The 19,123-nt window shown below is 52.7% G+C and overlaps 1 protein-coding gene across 1 annotated transcript; it reads right to left on the bottom strand.

The window, feature by feature from the left end:
* Nucleotides 1-10,823: 10,823 nt before the first annotated feature.
* IL10 (interleukin 10) lies at nucleotides 10,824-15,491 on the bottom strand. The gene is made up of 5 exons (XM_039699380.1): nucleotides 15,327-15,491; nucleotides 14,057-14,119; nucleotides 13,677-13,829; nucleotides 12,467-12,532; nucleotides 10,824-12,222 (listed from the first exon to the last, which is right to left on the bottom strand). Exons 1-5 carry the CDS (start codon nucleotides 15,489-15,491, stop codon nucleotides 12,130-12,132), a joined length of 540 nt encoding a protein of 179 aa, XP_039555314.1. The 3' UTR covers nucleotides 10,824-12,129.
* Nucleotides 15,492-19,123: the final 3,632 nt, after the last annotated feature.

Below are 19,123 nucleotides of genomic sequence, written 5' to 3' on the forward strand. Positions count from 1 at the left end.
GTAGAGCTGAACCCTGTGTGGATGCTGGCTAGAGACAGGCTCCAGGGAAGGAGAGCTGCCCTCCCCCCTGTCCTGCTGCCCTGGGTGGGGGGGTCCCTGTGGCCACCAAATCGAGCACAGGAGCCAAAAAAAGCAGCGCCCCAGCCCTCCCTGGGGCTCTGCCTGGCAGCGCCGTCTGTCTGTCCGTGTGGGGTGTGTGTCTGTCCGTGGGCCTGCAGCTGCTCTGGCTGCCCCTGCGTGGCCTGGAATGCAGCTCTGACCTCGGGGGGGGCTGTGCTGTCCCCCCAGCTCTGCAGGGATGTGCCCCCCCCTCACCCCGTCCCCAGCCAGGTGCTGCTGCCCTGGGGGGGTCCCTGGGCACAGGGGGTGCCAGGGCAGGGGTGGAGGTGGCACAGCTTGAGCCAGGCTGGCAGCACTGTCCCCTCCCTGCTGTGCCCCCAGCGTGGCTCCTGCAGCTGCTCTGAAGTCTTTAGTCCATGGATGATGATGATGATGATGATGATGATTATTATTATTTGTCACGATGTTTCACTTCGTTAAATGTGTTTGAATGGGGAAAAAACAATTTTTTAAGGCAATGTTTAGTTTTTAGGTGATCTTTTTAGACACTGTATGGAATTTTAATTTGTTTTGAAAACTGGTTTTTATTCCCCCCTCTTTTTTTTTTTTTTTAATTTTTTTAATTATTTTTGTCTGTTTTTTTTTCCCCCCTCTTTTTTTTTTTTTTTAATTTTTTTAATTATTTTTGTCTGTTGGCTTATACTAATCTTCCCAGTCTGCTCTTCAGTCCTTTGGATTAAAGACACTTCAAGAGTCACCCCGTCTCTCCTGTTGCTTGTGTGGCTGTGAAGAACCCCCCCAGTGCTCCAGCCGCTCTCCCTGTGTCCTAAAATTGCTCTTTTTTCCACCAGAAAGGCTGAGCTCCCCTGGCTGTTCTGTGGGGACACAACATCCCTGTCCCGGGGCCAGCTGCACAGGGACTCCCCTCCCCAGCACGTGTCCCCCTGGGCTGGGGCTGGGGGTGATGGGGGGTGCTTTGGGAGGGTATGGGGTGATGGAGGATGATGATGGGGGGTACTGTGGATGATGTGGATGATGTGGGGTGCTGTGGGATGCTTTGGGACAGTGTGGGATGCTGTGGGGTGCCTGGGGAGGATATGGGGCAATGTGGGATGGTGTGGGGTGCTGTGGGATGCTTTGGGACAGTGTGGGATGCTGTGGGGTGATGTGGGGTGATTTGGAAGGTATGGGGTGCTGTGGGATGGTGTGGGGTGCTGTGGATGGTGATGTGGGATGCTGTGGGGCGCTTGGGGAGGATATGGGGCGATGTGGCGCGGTGTGGGGTGATGGAGGATGATGGGGAGTGCTGTGCAAGCTGTGGATGGTGGTGGGGGATGCTCGGGGGTGCTGTGAATGCTGTGGGGAAATGTGGGATGCTTTGGGACAGCGTGGGATGCTGTGGGGTGCCTGGGGAGGCTATGGGGCAATGTGGGATGGTGTGGGGTGCTGTGGATGGTGATGTGGGATGCTGTGGGGCGCTTGGGGAGGATATGGGGCTATGTGGGATGGTGTGGGGTGCTGTGGATGGTGATGTGGGATGCTGTGGGGTGCTGTCGGATGCTTTGGGACAGTGTGGGATGCTGTGGGGTGCTTGGGGAGGATATGGGGCGATGTGGCACGGTGTGGGGTGATGGAGGATGATGGGGAGTGCTGTGGAAGCTGTGGATGGTGGTGTGGGATGCTCTGGGGTGCTCTGGGGTGCTGTGAATGCTGTGGGGAAATGTGGGATGCTTTGGGACAGCGTGGGATGCTGTGGGGTGATGTGGGGCGATTTGGAAGGTATGGGGTGCTGTGGGATGGTGTGGGGTGCTGTTGATGGTGATGTGGGATGCTGTAGGGTGATGGGGCGTGCTGTGGATGATGTGGGGTGCTGTGGGATGCTGTGGGGTGCTGTCGGATGCTTTGGGACAGTGTGGGATGCTGTGGGGTGCTGTGGGATGCTTTGGGACAGCGTGGGATGCTGTGGGGTGATGTGGGGCGATTTGGAAGGTATGGGGTGCTGTGGGATGGTGTGGGGTGCTGTTGATGGTGATGTGGGATGCTGTAGGGTGATGGGGCGTGCTGTGGATGATGTGGGGTGCTGTGGGATGCTTTGGGACAGCGTGGGATGCTGTGGGGTGATGTGGGTTGATGTAGGATGATGGGGGGTGCTGAGGAAGCTGTGGATGGTGGTGTGGGGTGCTGTGGATGATGCTGTGGATGATGCTGTGGCACACGGGGCTGCGGGTGCCGGCAGGGGACAGACAGACAGACAGACAGAGGCTGCCTGCCCGTTGTCGGGCCGCAGGGGCTGTGCCCTGTCCCCGCTGTCACCCCGGGGCTGTGCCCTGTCCTGCTGCAGGAGAGGAGGAGGAGGGAGGTCCCCAGGTGCCTTCCTCACCCTCCTGTCCTGCTGTGGTCCTCGGAGCATCCCCGCTGCAGGGGAGCAGCTTTAAACTGGCAAAGAGCAGGGTTAGATGGGATACTGGGCAGAAATCCTTCCCTGGGAGGGTGGCAGGCCCTGGCACAGGTGCCCAGAGCAGCTGGGGCTGCCCCTGGATCCCTGGCAGTGCCCAAGGCCAGGCTGGACAGGGCTGGGAGCAGCCTGGGGCAGTGGAAGGTGTCCCTGCCATGGCAGGGGGGCACTGGGTGTCCTTACGGTCCCTTCCCACCCAAAGCAGCCCGTGCCTGTGTTCCTCAGCAGAGAGGGGCTGCAGGGAATCAAACCCCACAGAGACGCTGCGAGGTGGGAGCAGCCAGAGCAGCTCCAGCCGCCCCCTCCAGCCTCCCGTGCCAGGAGGAGCCCCTGGGGCAGCACCAGGGAGCCCATCCCTGGCAGGGCAGGGAGCCCATCCCAGCCCTGAGCCCATCCCAGCCCTGAGCCCATCCCTGGCAGGGCAGCAGGGAGCCCATCCCAGCCCTGAGCCCATCCCAGCCCTGAGCCCATCCCTGGCACTGCCCCGTGCTCGGTGCCCGCTGTCGGGAGGGGAAGCAGCCCGGCAGAGGTGTGAGACACGGCAGAGGTGTGAAGCACGGGCAGCAGTTTCCATCCCCCGAGGGCTTGCGCGGGTTCCACGTTTTGGAAAAAACCAACAAAGATTTTCTACACGAACGAACGCAAATCCTGGCGGTGAACCCCAGCTTGCCCCGGGCGGGATGAGGGTCAGGTTCCTTCATTACAGAGATCCTGTTCTGGAAATTACAGTGCTCACTGACACAAACCTCAGCCCCGCTGGGAAGAGCTTGAAATGTTCTCTGTGTGTGTTTGGGGAGGGAAGAGCAGAGCAGCATCCACGGCTGAGTCCCCTCTCCATTCCCCTCAGCTGGGCGCTGGGATTGAAGGCAGCACTGGACACCAGGTCTCCAGGGTGGTCCTGGAGCTTCTCAGGGTGTCCTGGAGCTTCCCAGGATGTTCCTGAAGCTTCCCAGGGTGGTTCTGAAGCTTCCCAGAATGGCCCTGGAATTTTCCAGGGTGGTCCTGGAGCTTCCAGAATGGTCCTGGAGCTTCCCAGGATAGTCCTGGAATTTTCCAGTGTGGTCCTGGAACTTCCCATGCTGGTCTTGCAGCTTCCCAGGATGTTCCTGAAGCTTCCCAGGGTGGTCCTGAAGCTTCCCAGGATGTTCCTGAAGCTTCCCAGGGTGGTCCTGCAGCTTCCCAGGATGTTCCTGAAGCTTCCCAGGGTGGTCCTGAAGCTTCCAATGGTGGCCCTGGAACTTTCCAGGTGTCCTGGGGCTTCCCATGCTGATCCTGGAGCCCCCCAGGGTGCCCCTGAACCATCCCAGGGTGGTCCTGGAGCTCCCCAGCGTGGCCCTGGAGCTTCCCAGGATAGTCCTGGAGCTTCCCAGGCTTTCCTGAACATCCCCACCCCTGCAGGAGAAGGCTGCCCACGGTGTCACGCCCTCCAGCCTCCCCTGTCCCTCCCTCCCCAGCAGAGCTGTCCCTCAGGAGGGGTTTTGGCCCCGGGCTCTCTGTTTCTGTCAGCTTTCGGTGCCTGGGTGGGTGAAAGCCGGGCTGTTTTCTGTGAAGTGTTGATGCTAAAGGGAACAGCTGGGGCAGCGTGGGTGGGGGTGAGAACGGGCTTACTCACACGGGGCCGTGTTTTGTTGCTTTTAGGTTTGAAACCCGAATTTTGGGGCAGATCTGCTCACAGGGAGCTGTGACTGAACTGGCTGGAGAGCACAGGAGAGGTGCTGGAATTCTGGGGGCTCTGTGCCCCCTGGGAGCAGGTAAGGATGGGAAAGGCAACAGGGAGGAATCCAGTTTTGTGCTGGGGAAGGTGAGATGGAGTCACACGTCATGGCTGGAAGGAGATGAGATTCAAGGTCCCTTCCAGAATCATTCTGGGCTTCCATCACCTTTGGGAAAAACAACCCAAGGGCAGCCAGGATATAAAATCTTGGACTGAGGACCAAAATCTTGGTCTGGGATCTGTGGGAGGTGATGGCCACAATTATTTGCAGGAGTCAGCTGCAGTGGGAGCAGAGCGTGGAAACCTGGGGGCACCTGTGACCTGCTGACTGCAAAGGAATTAGTGAACAATTCAGTGCAACATTTGAAATTTTTAGTAGTTAGTAGAAAAATAACCCCTCTCTCCTCACCCCACCTGCTTTATTTTTAGCAGCGAGCTTCCTGCTAAGGAAAAAAAAAATTAAAAAATATATTTCTTGCTTTTGAGGTGATTTTGATCAAAAGTCTGGCTCTGCTCCAGGCCGATCTCTGGGGAGGGATGAATCACGAAGATCTCTGTTCTCATCTGTCCACACAAGAAGTGCCTGCTGCTCTTGCAAGGATGGGGGTGAAGCCCCTTCCTCCAGCCGTGGTTTGCTGAGCTCCCTTGGTGTTGGTCAACTCTGGACAGCCCCAGGAGGACAGAAAGTCCTGTGGCTGGCGTGGATGCGCAGGAGGAAGGAGCGTTGTGCAATGGCACTGAGAGCCCTCAGCTGGCTGCTGTTTCACTCCTGCCCTTTGTTTTGTGAGGATGGGGGTTGTTTGCTGTTTATTGCCCTAATTCACCTCTGAGGGTGGTGTTTTTCCATGCCTGGGCTCTCAGGACTGGCAGGGCTGCTCTGCTGCCTCCTTCTGTTGGCCAAAGATTTGGCTTGGTTGCCTTTCTGCCCTGGCTTGGTTTCTACCCTGGGAAAACCTCCTGGTAAGCTGGACAACTCAAAAAGGCAAAAATTCTGTGCAAAATCAGCTGATGGCTGTATTTTTCGAAGGATTAGAGCAGGCACATTGGGGGAATGTCAGGATTTCCTGGTGTGAGGCTTGGCCTGCTCATGGCTAAATATCTTAATGGTCAGAAAATCCAGCATTTCTGAAAATCCATTGGCATCAGCTTGCTCAGACCTGGGGCTGCAGGGATCCTGCTGAGGGCTGGCTGCAAAAGGACAGCTGGTGGTGGAAATCTGGTGTAAAAAGCAGAAGAAGGAGATGTGATTTTCACTCTGAGTGAAGTTCTCTTCAGAAATTGCTCCATCAAAATGTAACAGGCCCACAGGAATCCTGCTCTGGGCTTTTGCAGCGCCTTTTCCAACCAGGAAAGGCAAAGCTGTTCCTCAGTGCTGTGAAAATCAGAGCCAGCAGGTTGTGGAGAGGGTGTGTGAGATGTGCCAGTCACAGCAGCTGGGCTCAGCATTGCAAAAGAGTCAGGAAACCGAATTTCAGCTCGGAAAAAAAGTAAATTTGGTGCTGCTGCCAGGAAAGGAACTTTGTAGTCCAGCTCTGGAGCAAAGGAGATGGTTTGGTTGCTTCAGGGTGTGATGAAATGGTGGAGAGACCCTGCCAAGAGGCCAAAGGCAGCAGGTCACAAGGCAGAAAACCAGAACTGGTGATGTTAAACCTCTAAATCACCAGCCTGAGCAGCTGAGGTGTTCTCCATGTACCGTGGGCTGGAATCCCCAGCTCCTTTTCCTTTGGAAAGCCCAGAGAAGTCGCTGGTTGAAGCACCCTCCAAGCAGGGCCTGTCCCATATCCAGGTGTGCCACATGTTAATTAATGTCACACAGGAGTGCACTGCTGGCTGGGATGGCACTCAGAAATGTCCCAGGGTGCCATCCCTGTGCCCTCACCTTGCCACTGCTGCTGCGTGGGCTTTTGGTACCTAAAGGGGGCTTGTCATGTTCACATTTTCTGAAAAATCCCTTCGGCCGGGATTTTCTCCTGGGAAGCTGAGAAGCCTCAGAGAAAAAGGAAACAATAATGATCTGAATTGCTTCTCCTGTGTTTTGCTCATGTGGAATGTGTTTGGGGATTGTTCACCCACAGGTGATTGTTTCATTGGATTTCTGCTGTGCGTTGTTTTGACTCTCTGGCCAATTGGGGCCAAGCTGTGTCAGGGCTCTGGAAAGAGTCACGAGTTTTCATTGTTATCTTTTTAGCCTTCTGTAAGTATCCTTTCTGTATTCTTTAGTATAGTTTAGTTTAGTATTCTTTAATATAATATAGTATCAGAAAATAATAAATGAGCCTTCTGAGAACATGGAGTCAGATTCATCATTCCTTCCTGCCACGGGCACCCTGCAAACACAAGAGGGGCTTTTGATGAAGGTGGGGATGAACGTCTCAGAGGAGCTTGTACAGGGGAAAATGGGTTTTAATTAAAACAGGGCAGATTTAGACCAGATATAAGGGAGAAACTTTAAAAGGAAGGTGGTAAAGCCCTGAAATAGGCTGCTGGGAGAGGTGGTGCCTGTCCTGTCCCTGGAAACATTCAAGGCCAAGTTGGAGGTGGCTTGGAACAATCTGGGATAGTGGAAGGTGTCCCGGCCCATGGCATGGGGTGAGAACAATTTGATCAATAAAGTCCCTTCCAACCCAAACCATTCTGTGATCAGGAGCCTCCCTGGGGTTCAGTTTTGGTTCTGAGTCCTCTGCAGAGCCCCAGGCTGTGTGAGGATGCAGCGACAGCACAGAGGGGACAGCGAGCAGTGCCTGCTCCTGTGGGTGCTGCTCTCCCAGCCTGCCTGGGCTCCTCTTCTCTCAGCCCTGAGTCATTGTGAAACCCTCAGCTCTGGGGCTGCGGGGCTGCCAGGGGCTTGGCTGTGGCACAGCCCAGTCCTGTGCTGAGAACCTGATGAGAACCTGGTGAGAACCTACTGGGAACCTGCTGGGAACCTGCTGAGAACTTGTTGAGAATTAGGAACCTGCAGAGAACCTGGTGAGAACCTGCACCTTGCTGAGAACCTGGTGAGAACCTGGAACCTTGCTAAGAACCTGGTGAGAACCTACAGAGGATCTGCAGGGAACCTGCAGAGAACTTGGCACCCTGGTGAGAACCTGCAGGGAACCTGCAGGGAACCTGCTGAGAACCTGCACCTTGCTAAGAACCTGGTGAGAACCTGCTGGGAACCTGCTGGGAACTTGTGTGGCCTTGCTTGCCCCATAACCACCATTCATCTGCTCTTTTTCTGCTCTGAGCAGGCTCTGGCAGCAGCAGGGATGGGGCAAGGCTTCTGCCAGGTTGGTGTGGCAGGATTGAATCCCTTCCTCCCTGGGATGCTCCTGCTGGTTTGAACCCCCACTGCTGGTGGGGGAACCTGGGGTGTGGCTGCATTTCTCTTCACAGACAAGAGCAAGGCACTACTTCCCAAGGATGTTTTCTGGGAATTGCAGCGAGGAAACTCAGAGACAAAAAACCCAAAACAATTATCATCTCAATTGCTGCTCCTCTTGTGCTCATGTGGAATGTGTTCTGGAGATTGTCTACCCGAGGTGGCCAACTGCATCCACGTGTGTGTGTCAGGACTGAGGGGAGACAGTCACGAGGTTTTGTGGAGTTGGGTGCTTGTGCAGCTTCAGTGTAGAAGTAGTGTAATATGGTGTAATATAGTGTAGAAAAATATAGTATAATAAAGTAATTAATTAGTCTTCTCATATGATGGAGTCAGATGCATCATTCTTCCTGCTCGGGGGCACCTTGCTTTTACAATATGGGGGTTTTGGTGCTGGGGAGCTCTGGGTGTAGGAGATGGAGGTGCAGTCCCTGAGGAACTGGGAGTGCAGTCCTTGAGGAATTGGGGGTGCCATCCCTGGGGAGCTGGGGATGCAGTCCCTGGGAGCTGGGGATGCAGACCCTGGGGAGCTCTGGGTGCCATCCCAGGGCTCCTGAGCTCCAGCTTCCCCTCTCCATCCCCCGGAGCAGCAGCTGGGTGCCTGCAGAGCCCCGCGCTGCGCTGCTGGCGCTGGTGGTGAAGGTGAGCATCACTGGGCTGTGGCATCTTCAGCAATCCCCAGTGTTAAAAATAAGTTAGAAACGCTTGTAAAATAGTTGATAATTGTTAATTGTGCTGTTAGCTCGGTTATTCTGTTGTGAAAGGGGTTAAAAGGGTCGCGATAAGCAATGACACCGAAGCACAGAGCACCACCCCAGCGGAACGAGCCAGCCTGGGCCGAGCTGCCGCGGGCCAATCGAGCCCCAAACCGCCATGCACAGGGAGGATCCGAACAGAAACCAACCCAGGGGGACAAAATCAGGATGCAAAGGGGCATCTGACCCGGGGAAGCTGTGCCATTCCCCGGGGACACCGGGGCCATCGCTGCTGGAGCAGCCCCAGCCCGGCGCTGCAGCGTCCTGGACGGGATTGCCCCTGCCCGGCCCGGGCCCGGCTCCAGGCCTTTCTTTTATCAGAATAAGTGCTGAAATCACCTTTAGTACTCTTTGCTTTAGATCTTTTTTTTTAAAATAAAATAAATGCTGAAATCACTTTTAGTACCCCTTGCTTTAAGCCTGTCTTTTTATTATAAAAAATGCTGAAATCATCTTTAGTACCCTTTGCTTTGAGCCTTTCTTTTATTAGAATAAATGCTGAAATCACCTTTAGTGTCCCTTGCTTCAGGCCTTTTTTTATTATAATAAATACTGAAATCACTTTAGTACCCCTTGCTTTGGGCCTCTCTTTTATTATAATAAATGCCGAAATCACTTTTAGTACCCCTTGCTTTAGACCTTTCTTTTTATTAGAATAAATACTGAAATCACCTTTAGTACCCCTGGCTTTAGGCCTTTCTTTTTATTAGAATAAATGCTGAAATCGCTTTAGTACGGGGAGTGTGGTCCCGTTTTTAACACCCAGCTCTGGTAATTACTCAGCCTCTCGCCGCCTGAGGGAAGGAATTGGCAGCTCTGCCAAGTCAGGGCTGTGCCCTCCACTCCCCTCCGTGACCTACGTGCCCAGCTGGGGTTCTCAGCCCTGTTTTTGTTGCTCCCCCTGGCCTCTTTCACGGCAAAAGCCCCAATTTCTGTCACGTGCTGCCAAAATCTAGGACACAGAGAGGCAGGAGCTGCGTGGGCCTGAGCGGTGCCGCCAGCTCGAGTTAAATAACAAGTGTTAAAACTACAACCACAACAAAATGAGGAAAGTTCTGAAAGCTTTGCAATTCAAATGGAGTTACAGCAGAGTTTACTTGTTTTAATTTTGCCCCTTTTGTGCTTAAGGTCCCTCATTTCACCTCAAGGCTTGTCCCTGGGCTTTGTGGCACCCTGGGAGGCTGAAGGGTCATGCTCATCTTCCTCGTGACAAGAGACAAATTTTTTCACTGTTCCAAGTGAGGTTTGGTTCCTCAGTCCCAGCACATGACAGGAGGTGTCTGTCTGTCTGTCCTGCTGTGTTCAGGACACATTTCCACCCTGGTGTTCAGCTGGGATTTGCCCTCCTCATGTTGGCCAACAGGAGATGATGAAGAAAGTTAATTGCTTCCCTGGCAGCAAGTACAGCACTGGGTGCTCAGGGCTTTAAGGAAAGTGTCTAAAGAGAGAAAAAGCAGCAGAAGCAGCAGCAGAAAGGTCCGAGGCAGCTCCAGGTGGAGATGCAGAATTTGAGCTGAGTGGAGAGCAGGAGCAGCGAGGTCAGGAGGTGATTTAGGCTCTCAGTTCTGGGGCTGCTGAGCAGGCAGCGCTCTCAGGGGGAGGATACCCAGCAAGGAAACCCAACTTCTGTGGGATAGCAAAACCAGAAACCACCACCTTTGATCTCTGCCACGGCTTCGTGCTCTTACTGTAACACCCAGACTGCCACTGAGATTGGCAGGAACTGCATCAGCAGCGGGGCTAAGGAGCCCTGCTGGGGCTCACAGCAGCTTTTGGGGAGGCAGGAGGAGCAAAAGGCCGGGTTTGTGGTGGTTTTTTCTCCCCAAACACTGATGTTTTGGGCTTATGCTGGGACCTGAGGGATGTGCAGAGCTGCTGCCCACACCCAGCACAGGTCAGGTGCAGCCTGGAGGGATGCTGGGTGCTGCTGGTGCCAGGATTCCAGCTGGAATTGGGTCACCTGCATGACTTGTGATGGTGCCCTGGATCTCCCAGCTCTCCAAGCTGCCATCTGGGCTTTTTCCCTGTTTTTTTTAAGCAGTGCATCCTGTGCACAGAGCTCCAGCAGTGGGAAGATGCTGCTGGAGCATTGCACGATTGATGGGATTGCTCCTCCCCTGGTGCTCCCCTGCTCTAAGGGATCAATGCCAGGTGTTTGGTGAAAAATTTGCTTTTAAATGTGACAGACCTCAGGTTTTCTCACTTCTCTGGTGTTAACACAAGCAATGTGTCCCTGGGGGTTCTTCCCACCTGGCTGTGTGCCTGCTGGGCTCTGTCCCAGCCTGGTGACGCTGGTGACACTGGTGACACCGGGCACAGCACCCATGGCTGGAGCTGATTGACATCCCTGCTAAGAGCCCACAAGGACAGGACAGAGGCTGCATTCATTAGAGAGTCTTTATTAGCAAAAATAAAGGATTTCTTGTCATATCATTTCAGATAAATAGGTGGCAGTTCACCCAGTGACAGAAGCCGTGCTGATGTTGTCCTTGGCTCCAGGGCTGTCCTTGCTTCTCCCACGACATCGAAGGTGTTTGGAGGGAAAAACAAGCTCAGAATTGGCTCAACTGGAGCTGAATGTGCTTCGTAAGAAGCTTAATTTAAGTTTTACAGTCTTTGGCTGCCCTTGAGCCTGAGCTTTCAGCAGGAGGAGCGACCCATGGAGCAGGATTCCTGCCCTGCTCTGGAATATCCAAATCCCATGCAGGCAATCCCCTGCTGCCACCAGAATTGTCCACACAGAATAAATCCCATATAAATAACCTCTCCTCAGCTGGGACTTGCACAGTAAACACCAAACTGGCAGTGTTTCATCAGCTGGGGGCCTCTAAACTTCTAAATATTAGAAGCAAAAGCCTCTCCTGGGGTTGTGGCATTTACCTCTGGCTCAGGGTCCACGGGGGTGAGGAGCAAGCTGAGCCCTAAAATCAGCCACTTTTGGGGGCACTGAAGCTGCTCCCAGTGCTGGTGAGGATCCAAAACCCAATCCCAGCAGTGCCCCACGGATTTGAATGCAAATTACCCGAGCCACCTTAAAATGGTGGTTAATTAATTATCCTCTAACTTCTAAAAGAAAATGAACAGCAGTAAAACAGTGAGGAAACCCAGTCAGAGACTGGAAAACAGTAAGGTTAACTTTGGAAAGTGCAGGGTTCCAGCAGCTCTGGAAGGCAGATACTGAGCAATATTTAACCAAGTTCTATTAGAACCAAACATTTCATTCCTATTATTAATTTTTTTAATTTAGTCTGGACTAATCTACAGGCTGAAGTCTAAAGTGGAGTCAGCCAAGCTGTTGGTGTGGCTTTTTCTCCTCCTAAACATAAAAGCACCTGATTGCATAAATAAACAGAGATATAGGATACGAGGAGAGGGTAATTTAACTCAAATGAAATTTTGTTGAACTCGGAGCTGGCCTTGCTCCTAATTCACTTGGGATAAGCTCAGCTCATTGTCTGCCCTCCAGAAAAATGCTGCTTTGGATGTTTGAAGCTATGAATAAAATAGTACTATGATAAACAATATTAAAATATTAAACAATAAATAGTAATTTACAACCTCATCACTCCTTTCTTCAAAACATACTGTAAACATCAACACTGAGGTATTAGAAGTAATAAATAATAAATTCAACTATTCCAAAAATAGCTCTTAAATACAATATTAAGCTGGAAGTTATTGTAACTCTTAACCTGAACCTTGAGATAACTTAATTTGAGCTCTTGCAGCCAAAAGTGATTTTTAAACGGGGTTTGGTGTGGAAAATGCAGACCCAGGGGTGCTCTCAGTTCCTTCTCTTCATTGTTAAATATTTTTCAATGTAGTTGATGAAGATGTCAAACTCCCCCATGGCCTTGTAGATTCCATTCTTCTTCATCTGCAGGGGAAAGCCAGGCGTGGTCAGTGTGGCTGGCACAGATATGTGATGTCCAATACCTGGAGAAATTCTCCTTCCATGGACACCTCCAGCTTCTCTGCCCCATCCCCTGGGAATTCCAGAATTCCTGCCCTTGCTCCAGAATTCCCACCAGATTCTTGCTCTCTGCTGCAAGAATTTGTGTGATTAAAGCCGTTTTTGGGTTCTGTTCCCCCTCTGAGCCTCTGCCCCACCCTTTCCTCACCCTGCTGAAGGTCTCCTTGATGTGCTCCATGCTGCGGCTCCTCTCCTCACAGGTGAAGAATGTGTGCTGCAAAGGGACACCAGCACGGCCTCAGCCCCAGGCTCCCTCCCCAGGGCTCTGCTGGTGGCTGTCCCCTCCTCCTGTCCCACCTTGCCCTGCCCTGTGTGCCCACAGGGCAGTGATGCCAGCTGCCTGGCACCGTGCCCTGCTGGAAGGAGCCTGGAGTGCCCCAGCCCGGGCTCCCAGCCTGGCCCCAGCCCTGTGGCCCTGCTGCCAGTCCCTGGGGACAGCAGCTCCCTGTGTGGGACAGGGTTTGTCCCACCTGACCCCATGCTGGAGCTCCAGCATCCAGGTAAGGGGCAGATCTCCCCCTGCCCTCCCTTTGTGTCTGCAGCCAGGCTGGTGCAGGGCTGGCTGCACCATCATCCCTGAACTGCTGTGAGCACAAACCCCATCCTGGAGCCCTGGACCCCACAAACCCCATCCTGGATCCCTGGATCCCACAAACCCCATCCTGGACCCCACAAACCCCATCCTGGAGCCCTGGACCCCACAAACCCCATCCTGGATCCCTGGATCCCACAAACCCCATCCTGGACCCCACAAACCCCATCCTGGAGCTCTGGACCCCACAAATCCCATCCTGGACCCCACAAACACCATCCTGGATCCCTGGATCCCACAAAGCCCATCCTGGATCCCACTAATCCCATCCTGGATCTCACTGATCCCATCCTGGACCCCTGGATACCACAAACCCCATCCTGGATGCCACAAACCCCACCCTGGATCCCACAAACCCTGCCTGCTTGGACCTCTGAATCCCAAAACCCCATCCTGGACCCCTGGACCCCACAAACCCCATTCTGGATGCCACAAACCCCACCCTGGACCCCACAAACCCCACCTGCCTGGACCCCTGGATGCCACAAACCCCACCCTGAACCCCACAAACCCCACCCTGGACCCCACAAACCCCGCCTGCCTGGACCCCTGCTCCTCCATCCCACCCCACTCCCAGACCTGCCCTGCTCCGGGCAGTGCCCACCTGCCTGGACCCCTGGATGCCACAAACCCCACCCTGAACCCCACAAACCCCACCCTGGACCCCACAAACCCCGCCTGCCTGGACCCCTGCTCCTCCATCCCACCCCACTCCCAGACCTGCCCTGCTCCGGGCAGTGTCCCCGTGCTGCTGAGCCCCACTCACACAGCGCCTCATCATGGCTCTCAGGCTGAGCAGGAGGTTGCCCAGGTCGCCCACGCTGTGCTGGTGCTGGGAGCTGCTCCTCATGGCGCTGGGCAGCACCTGGTCCATGTAGAACCCCATCATCTCCGACACCGACTGGCAGCCGAGGCTCCCCTGGGGACAGGAGGGGAGCTGCTCAGGGATGGCCAGCAGCACCAGGGTGGGTTTGGACAAACCAGAGCAGGGTGTGGGAGCCACGCTGGCCACGGGGCAACCCTGGTGCTGTTCCCAACGCTGGTGTGACAGCAGCACATGTCCCCCTTTCCAGCTGGCTTTCCTTCTTATGAAACTGCCCCAGGGTGGGGAAGGAGGAGGAAGCCACAAGGGAATGGGATTCTTACCTTGATTTCCTCCAGCAGGTCGGAGCTGAGCAGCTGGATGCTGAGGTCGTCGTCTTGTGATTGCTGGGGGAGGATGGAATTGAAAAATGAGCTTTTCGTTCTTTCCATTTCCTAACAAATGATCCTTCCCCTGTTTGCATTTAGGGTCTCCCTGCAGCAGAGGCCAAGGGCACCCAGTGCAGGTGTGGGCAGAGCACAGTGGCACCAGGCAGAGGCATCACTGCTCCACAGAGATGTTAGGTCAGGCCAGGAGGAAAATTAAATCACAGCCTTTGGTGCCACTGAGTTTGTCCGAGCGAAACTCCTGGGGCTGAGCTGCAGGGGTGGTGCTGTCTGAGGGTGCTGCTGCAGACTGCAAAGCTCTCCAGAGGAGTGGCAGAGCCCTGGCAGCCCCTGGCAGCCCCCCCAGCCTCTCTGCCAGGGCAGCAGGGCTCAGTCCCCCTGGTGTGGTCGCCTCTCTTGATGGGCAAAAGGAGAGTTTTTTGTCATGGCTCCTGCTGCAGTGGGGTGAGCTGGCACCACTCAAAGAATTAAAGCCTCAAAAGCTGTCCTGAGAGGTTCAAAATATTCCTTCCCAGCATTATCTGGGGGATTCACAGCCAGCTGAACATCTAAAATCTTGGCTGTGTTCGTTTGGTAACACAAGCCATGACACGAGCTTGAGATTTGATCTGGAGAATTATCTCGTTTGATTGCTAAAACACACAGACATGGACCAAAACAGCAACAGGGCTGTGACCAAGCTCCTCTATCAGCCACGGCAGATGCTCTGAGGGCATCGTGAGCTGTGTGCTCAGCAGCCCTGAGGCTCCTGAGATGCAGAGCAGGGACCTTGCACAGGCACCAGTGCAGGTGTTGTGCTCCTCCCCTCATAAAACACCCAGTGCAGGTTTTGTGGCTCTTTCAAAGAAAAAAATCTGCAGCAAAAGATTTCCCTTTTCACCTGGCACTGACTTCAGCAGGGCTGGACCTGCTTGCCCTGAAGAAAAAACGATTTCCTTCCTAATAATTCAGTGATTAACTTGGTTTGCAATATTTCGGGGGAAGCTTGGTTAGGAAGCTTCGCAGAGGTTCATTGTGAAACCTCGAGTTCATTGTTAATGAAAAAAGTAGGAAGAAAAACCTCACAGATTTTCTCTCAGTGAGCAACGAAACCGAGCTGCTCTTAACACAAATAATTTCTGCTGGGAGGAAACTCTTCCCCCTCCTCCAGATCCCAGAACTTTGCAGAAGAAAGCTAAAAACCAGAAGAGAAAATAACGATACTTACAAAATAATCCTTAATTTCCTCAAACTTGAGCCGGAGCTCTTTGAGCCTGGCGGGCAGGAGCTGGGGGAAGTGGAGGCAGGAGGGCTGGGCGCGGGCGGGCGCAGTGCCCAGCAGCAGCAGCAGCAGCAGGATGGGCACGGCCGTGCCCCTGGAGCAGGTCCTCATGCTGTGGGCCAGGGCTGCTCCCCTCTGCTGCAGCTCTGGGCTGGATCCCCCAGGAGGGTACAAAGCAGATCTGTAGCTTTCACCTTGATGGAGCCCCTAATTTATACATCACTCCATTTCCTCTCCCCATTTCCTGACGAGCAATATTGGGGTTTTAAGTCAGTATTAAGCCCAAATGTCACTTGGGTTTCCCGTCAACTTGGGTTTCCTGTCCTCTCCTCACACCCCATCAATTTTTTTGTGCTTAGACTCTGCATTTTTTTTTTTACATTGCTTGTTTCTTGTAAATTTAGCTGTGGCTGAGGAGGAAAGCTGCAGAGACACACAAAGAAGCCAAGGTTCTGTGTGATGTTCATTTATTCTCACAGTTCCATTTTTTATTTTTAGATCAATGTTAGATTGTTAGGGAAAAAAAAGTGTTGCTACTTTTAAATCTCAGTATCAAACCTGCAGAGAGCATCACTCAGCAGAATTGCTTTTCATGAACTGTACAAATTCTCTGTCTCTTCCTTTGTCATTCTAATCTGCAGACTCACATCATCACCTGAAATCTTCATTTTTTAATTCATTTGTTTGTTGGTTTGTTTTTTTTTTCCCCAGTTAATGCACATGTCAGCTGAAGTTAATGTGAATTTTCACTGCTCAGCAAGCTCAGTTTGTGCTCCCAAATATCAGCTGGATGCCAGGTGGATCCCAGGGGAGGATCCCAGCCCTGCTCTGATCCCTCGTGGATCCTCCAGAGCAGGATCAGGATTTATGCCATTACTTTGATGCCTGGTGTTAAAGTGTGTGAGCAGGTCATAAAAATCCATTTTCCAGGCTTTTAAATCTGATTTTGTTTCCTAGAAATAGACAGCAGCCCCATCCAAGCAGCAGCATGTCCTATCTTAGCTGGGACTTATTGTCCCAGCTGTGATAAAATTGTCCCTTTGGAGCCACAGAGAATTCCTGTGACGTCTCCCCATTTTCCGTTTCCCTCTCTTTTCTCCTCTCTTTCTATATCTATTTTAGCCCACACCCCCTGCTTCCTTGGGATAAAGATTTCACTTATTTATTCAGGAATTTGGCATGCAAGAAAGTGAGAGCGGAGATAAATTTGGCTTTTCTGAAATCAGGGGATTTTCTTTGAAATCCCTCATGCTATTTTAAAAGAGCTCATTCTTCCCAGTAGGGAAGCCTTCCTCCATTAGGGAACAAATCCCTTAAATTCTCATCTCCTTCATCACACTGATCTTCGTTGAATTTGTGAACTTCTGAGAAGGAATTTATTGCTGGAAAAATGCAAAGTATTGTTTGTTCCTGCATACTGAGAGTTTTTCCACTTTATTTTTAGGAGCAGGAGAGAGGAATGGTTGGCATGCACACGTGTAAGAGCAAAGGGGATGAAGCATCAGCAACTGGAGAGCCCGAGGCAGGGAAAGTGTGGGATTTTGTGATTTGTTTTCCTGTTTTCTGTTGGTGTTGCCTCTTCCAGAGGTGATGGGGAAGCTGCTCCCAGGGCATCACTGCAGGGACATCAGTGCAGCTGAGTCATGGCCATGATTTGGGTCATGTTTTTGGTGACCCATTTTGGTTCCCCTGCTCTAAATCAGCTGTGGGGTTTTTCCTCTTGACTGTCAGCAGAATCCATCTGAAAGGAGAAGGGCTGAAAGCTCGGACAAAATTAGTCTTAAACTCAATTCCCACAGGCAGGATCCCACCTTTCCCTGAGATCCCACACATGGTTTTGCTTCTTTTGCACTAATTTGAACCTGCCAGGGCTCAATAAATCTTCAGTGCCAAGACCTGGACGGCTGCTGAGGCTTCATCAGGGCGTGGAAGCTGATGTGTGAGTTTGGTTTATGTACTCCTGGATCCTCAGATCCTGGAGCTAATCCCACTCCCTTCGGGGAAGGATGCAGCCCCAGGCTCTCCCCTGCAGTGGAAGGGCTGCTCAGGCTCAGCTGTGGGCTTAGGAGCTGGTGTTTTTATGGGGTACATGGCAGGGGGGCTGAGAGAAAGAGAAGAGAAGAGAAGAGAAGAGAAGAGAAGAGAAGAGAAGAGAAGAGAAGAGAAGAGAAGAGAAGAGAAGAGAAGAGAAGAGAAGAGAGAAGAGAAGAGAATGACCAGGTTGGAGGAGACCTTCAAGATCATCAAGTCCAACCCAGCCCCAACACCTCAACTAAACCCTGGTACTGAGTACTACATGCAGTCTTGTTTTAAACACACCAGGGATGGTGACTGCACCACCTCCCCGGGCAGCCATTGCAGAACTTTATCACCCTTTCAATAAAAAACATTTTCCTGACATCCAGCCTAGGCAGCCACAGGAGCTGGAGCAGCCCCACAGCGCTGGGAGCCTCCTTCCACCCTGCCCAGCAGCTGAGCGCTCATTTCCAAACTTCTCTCGTTTCGAGCCACCCTGGCTCTCCATGAAGTCACATGTGACATCCCGAGCGTGCTCTGGCTCTTGTGCAATTCCCTCCAGCCCGCTGTGGAAGCCTGGGCTGTGTTTTGGGGCTGGCAGCAGCGTCAGGCAGCCGTGCCCGTTCCGCAGAGGAAACTCTGGCGTGCGCAGGGCGATTCTCTGCTGTGTTTACCTGCGTTTCCTCTGCCTCGTCAGAGATCTTGACGGTGCAGTTTCGCTGTGACTCAGCCCTGCTGAGGCTGTGGAAAGGCGGTGGCTGCACTACTACAGAGAGCTTCATGAATGAAGAAAACACCTTTTCCTAAAGAGTGTCCGGGGGCCGTGGGTGTAGCGCTGAACCTTTAGGAAACAGCTTTCGTCTTTGCCAAGAAGATCGCTTCAGGAAGGAGAACGTGCGTTCCTCAAAAGCCATTTGTGTGCTTCTTGGAACACAAGCCCCTAGGAGGAACGTTTGAAGGAGCTGGGGTTGTTTAGCCTGGAGAAGAGGAGGCTTAGAGGGGACTTTATTGCTTTCTACAACTTCCTGAAGGGAGGTTGTAGACTAGTGGGGGTCGGTCTCTTCCACCGGGCAGCACTGACAGAACACGAGGACAAAGTTTCAAGCTACATCAGGGAAGGAATAGGTTGGATATTAGGAAAAAAATTTCACTGAAAGAATAATAAAGTACTGGAATGCTCTTCCCAGGGAGGTGGTGGAATCACCATCTCTGGGTGTGTTTAAAAAAAGACTGGACATGGCACTTGGTGCTATAGTCTGGTTGAGGCGCTAGGGCATAGGTTGCATTGACGATCTTAGAGGTCTCTTCCAACCTCATTATTCTGTGGTTCTGTGATTCTACCCCACCTCCCACAAGCTTCTGACAGCGGCGAGTTCACCAGAAAGAGTGGGGCAGCAAATGCTGCTTCTGCACTGAAACAGAGGTTCGTGGACAGACACTTTCTCCCACAATGTGCCATGAGGAAAGGTTGGTCCTGGACATGGTATGGGCAGGGTTTGGGATCAGACATCCTCAGGGTCCATCACTGGAGCAGGGTGGCACCTCACCCTGATAACTGAAGGGCCTTTTCTTATCTTGGCACGGTTTGATGTGACAAATTTGTACATTTTTTTGCCTTCTTGGTCTCTGCATTGCTTTTGGACAGAGGGACCCTGTGTAGCACCATCCCTGGAGGGGTTTCACCATCCCTGCAGGGGTTTCATTGTTCCTGGAGGGGCTTCACCATT

The sequence above is a fragment of the Passer montanus genome, unplaced genomic scaffold (assembly GCF_014805655.1).
Source record: "Passer montanus isolate IOZ18808 unplaced genomic scaffold, ASM1480565v1 scaffold132, whole genome shotgun sequence".
Taxonomy (NCBI): Eukaryota; Metazoa; Chordata; class Aves; order Passeriformes; family Passeridae; genus Passer; species Passer montanus.

What these genes read in the sequence shown, in the direction of transcription:
- IL10 (XM_039699380.1), bottom strand. Translation starts at nt 15,491, where the DNA reads ATGAGGACCTGCTCCAGGGGCACGGCCGTGCCCATCCTGCTGCTGCTG. An exon ending in AGGAAATTAAGGATTATTTT is followed by an intron (nt 14,120 to 15,326) that starts GTAAGTATCGTT and finishes ATCCTCCCCCAG; the next exon opens with CAATCACAAGACGACGACCT. An exon ending in GAGCCATGATGAGGCGCTGT is followed by an intron (nt 12,533 to 13,676) that starts GTGAGTGGGGCT and finishes GTCCCTTTGCAG; the next exon opens with CACACATTCTTCACCTGTGA.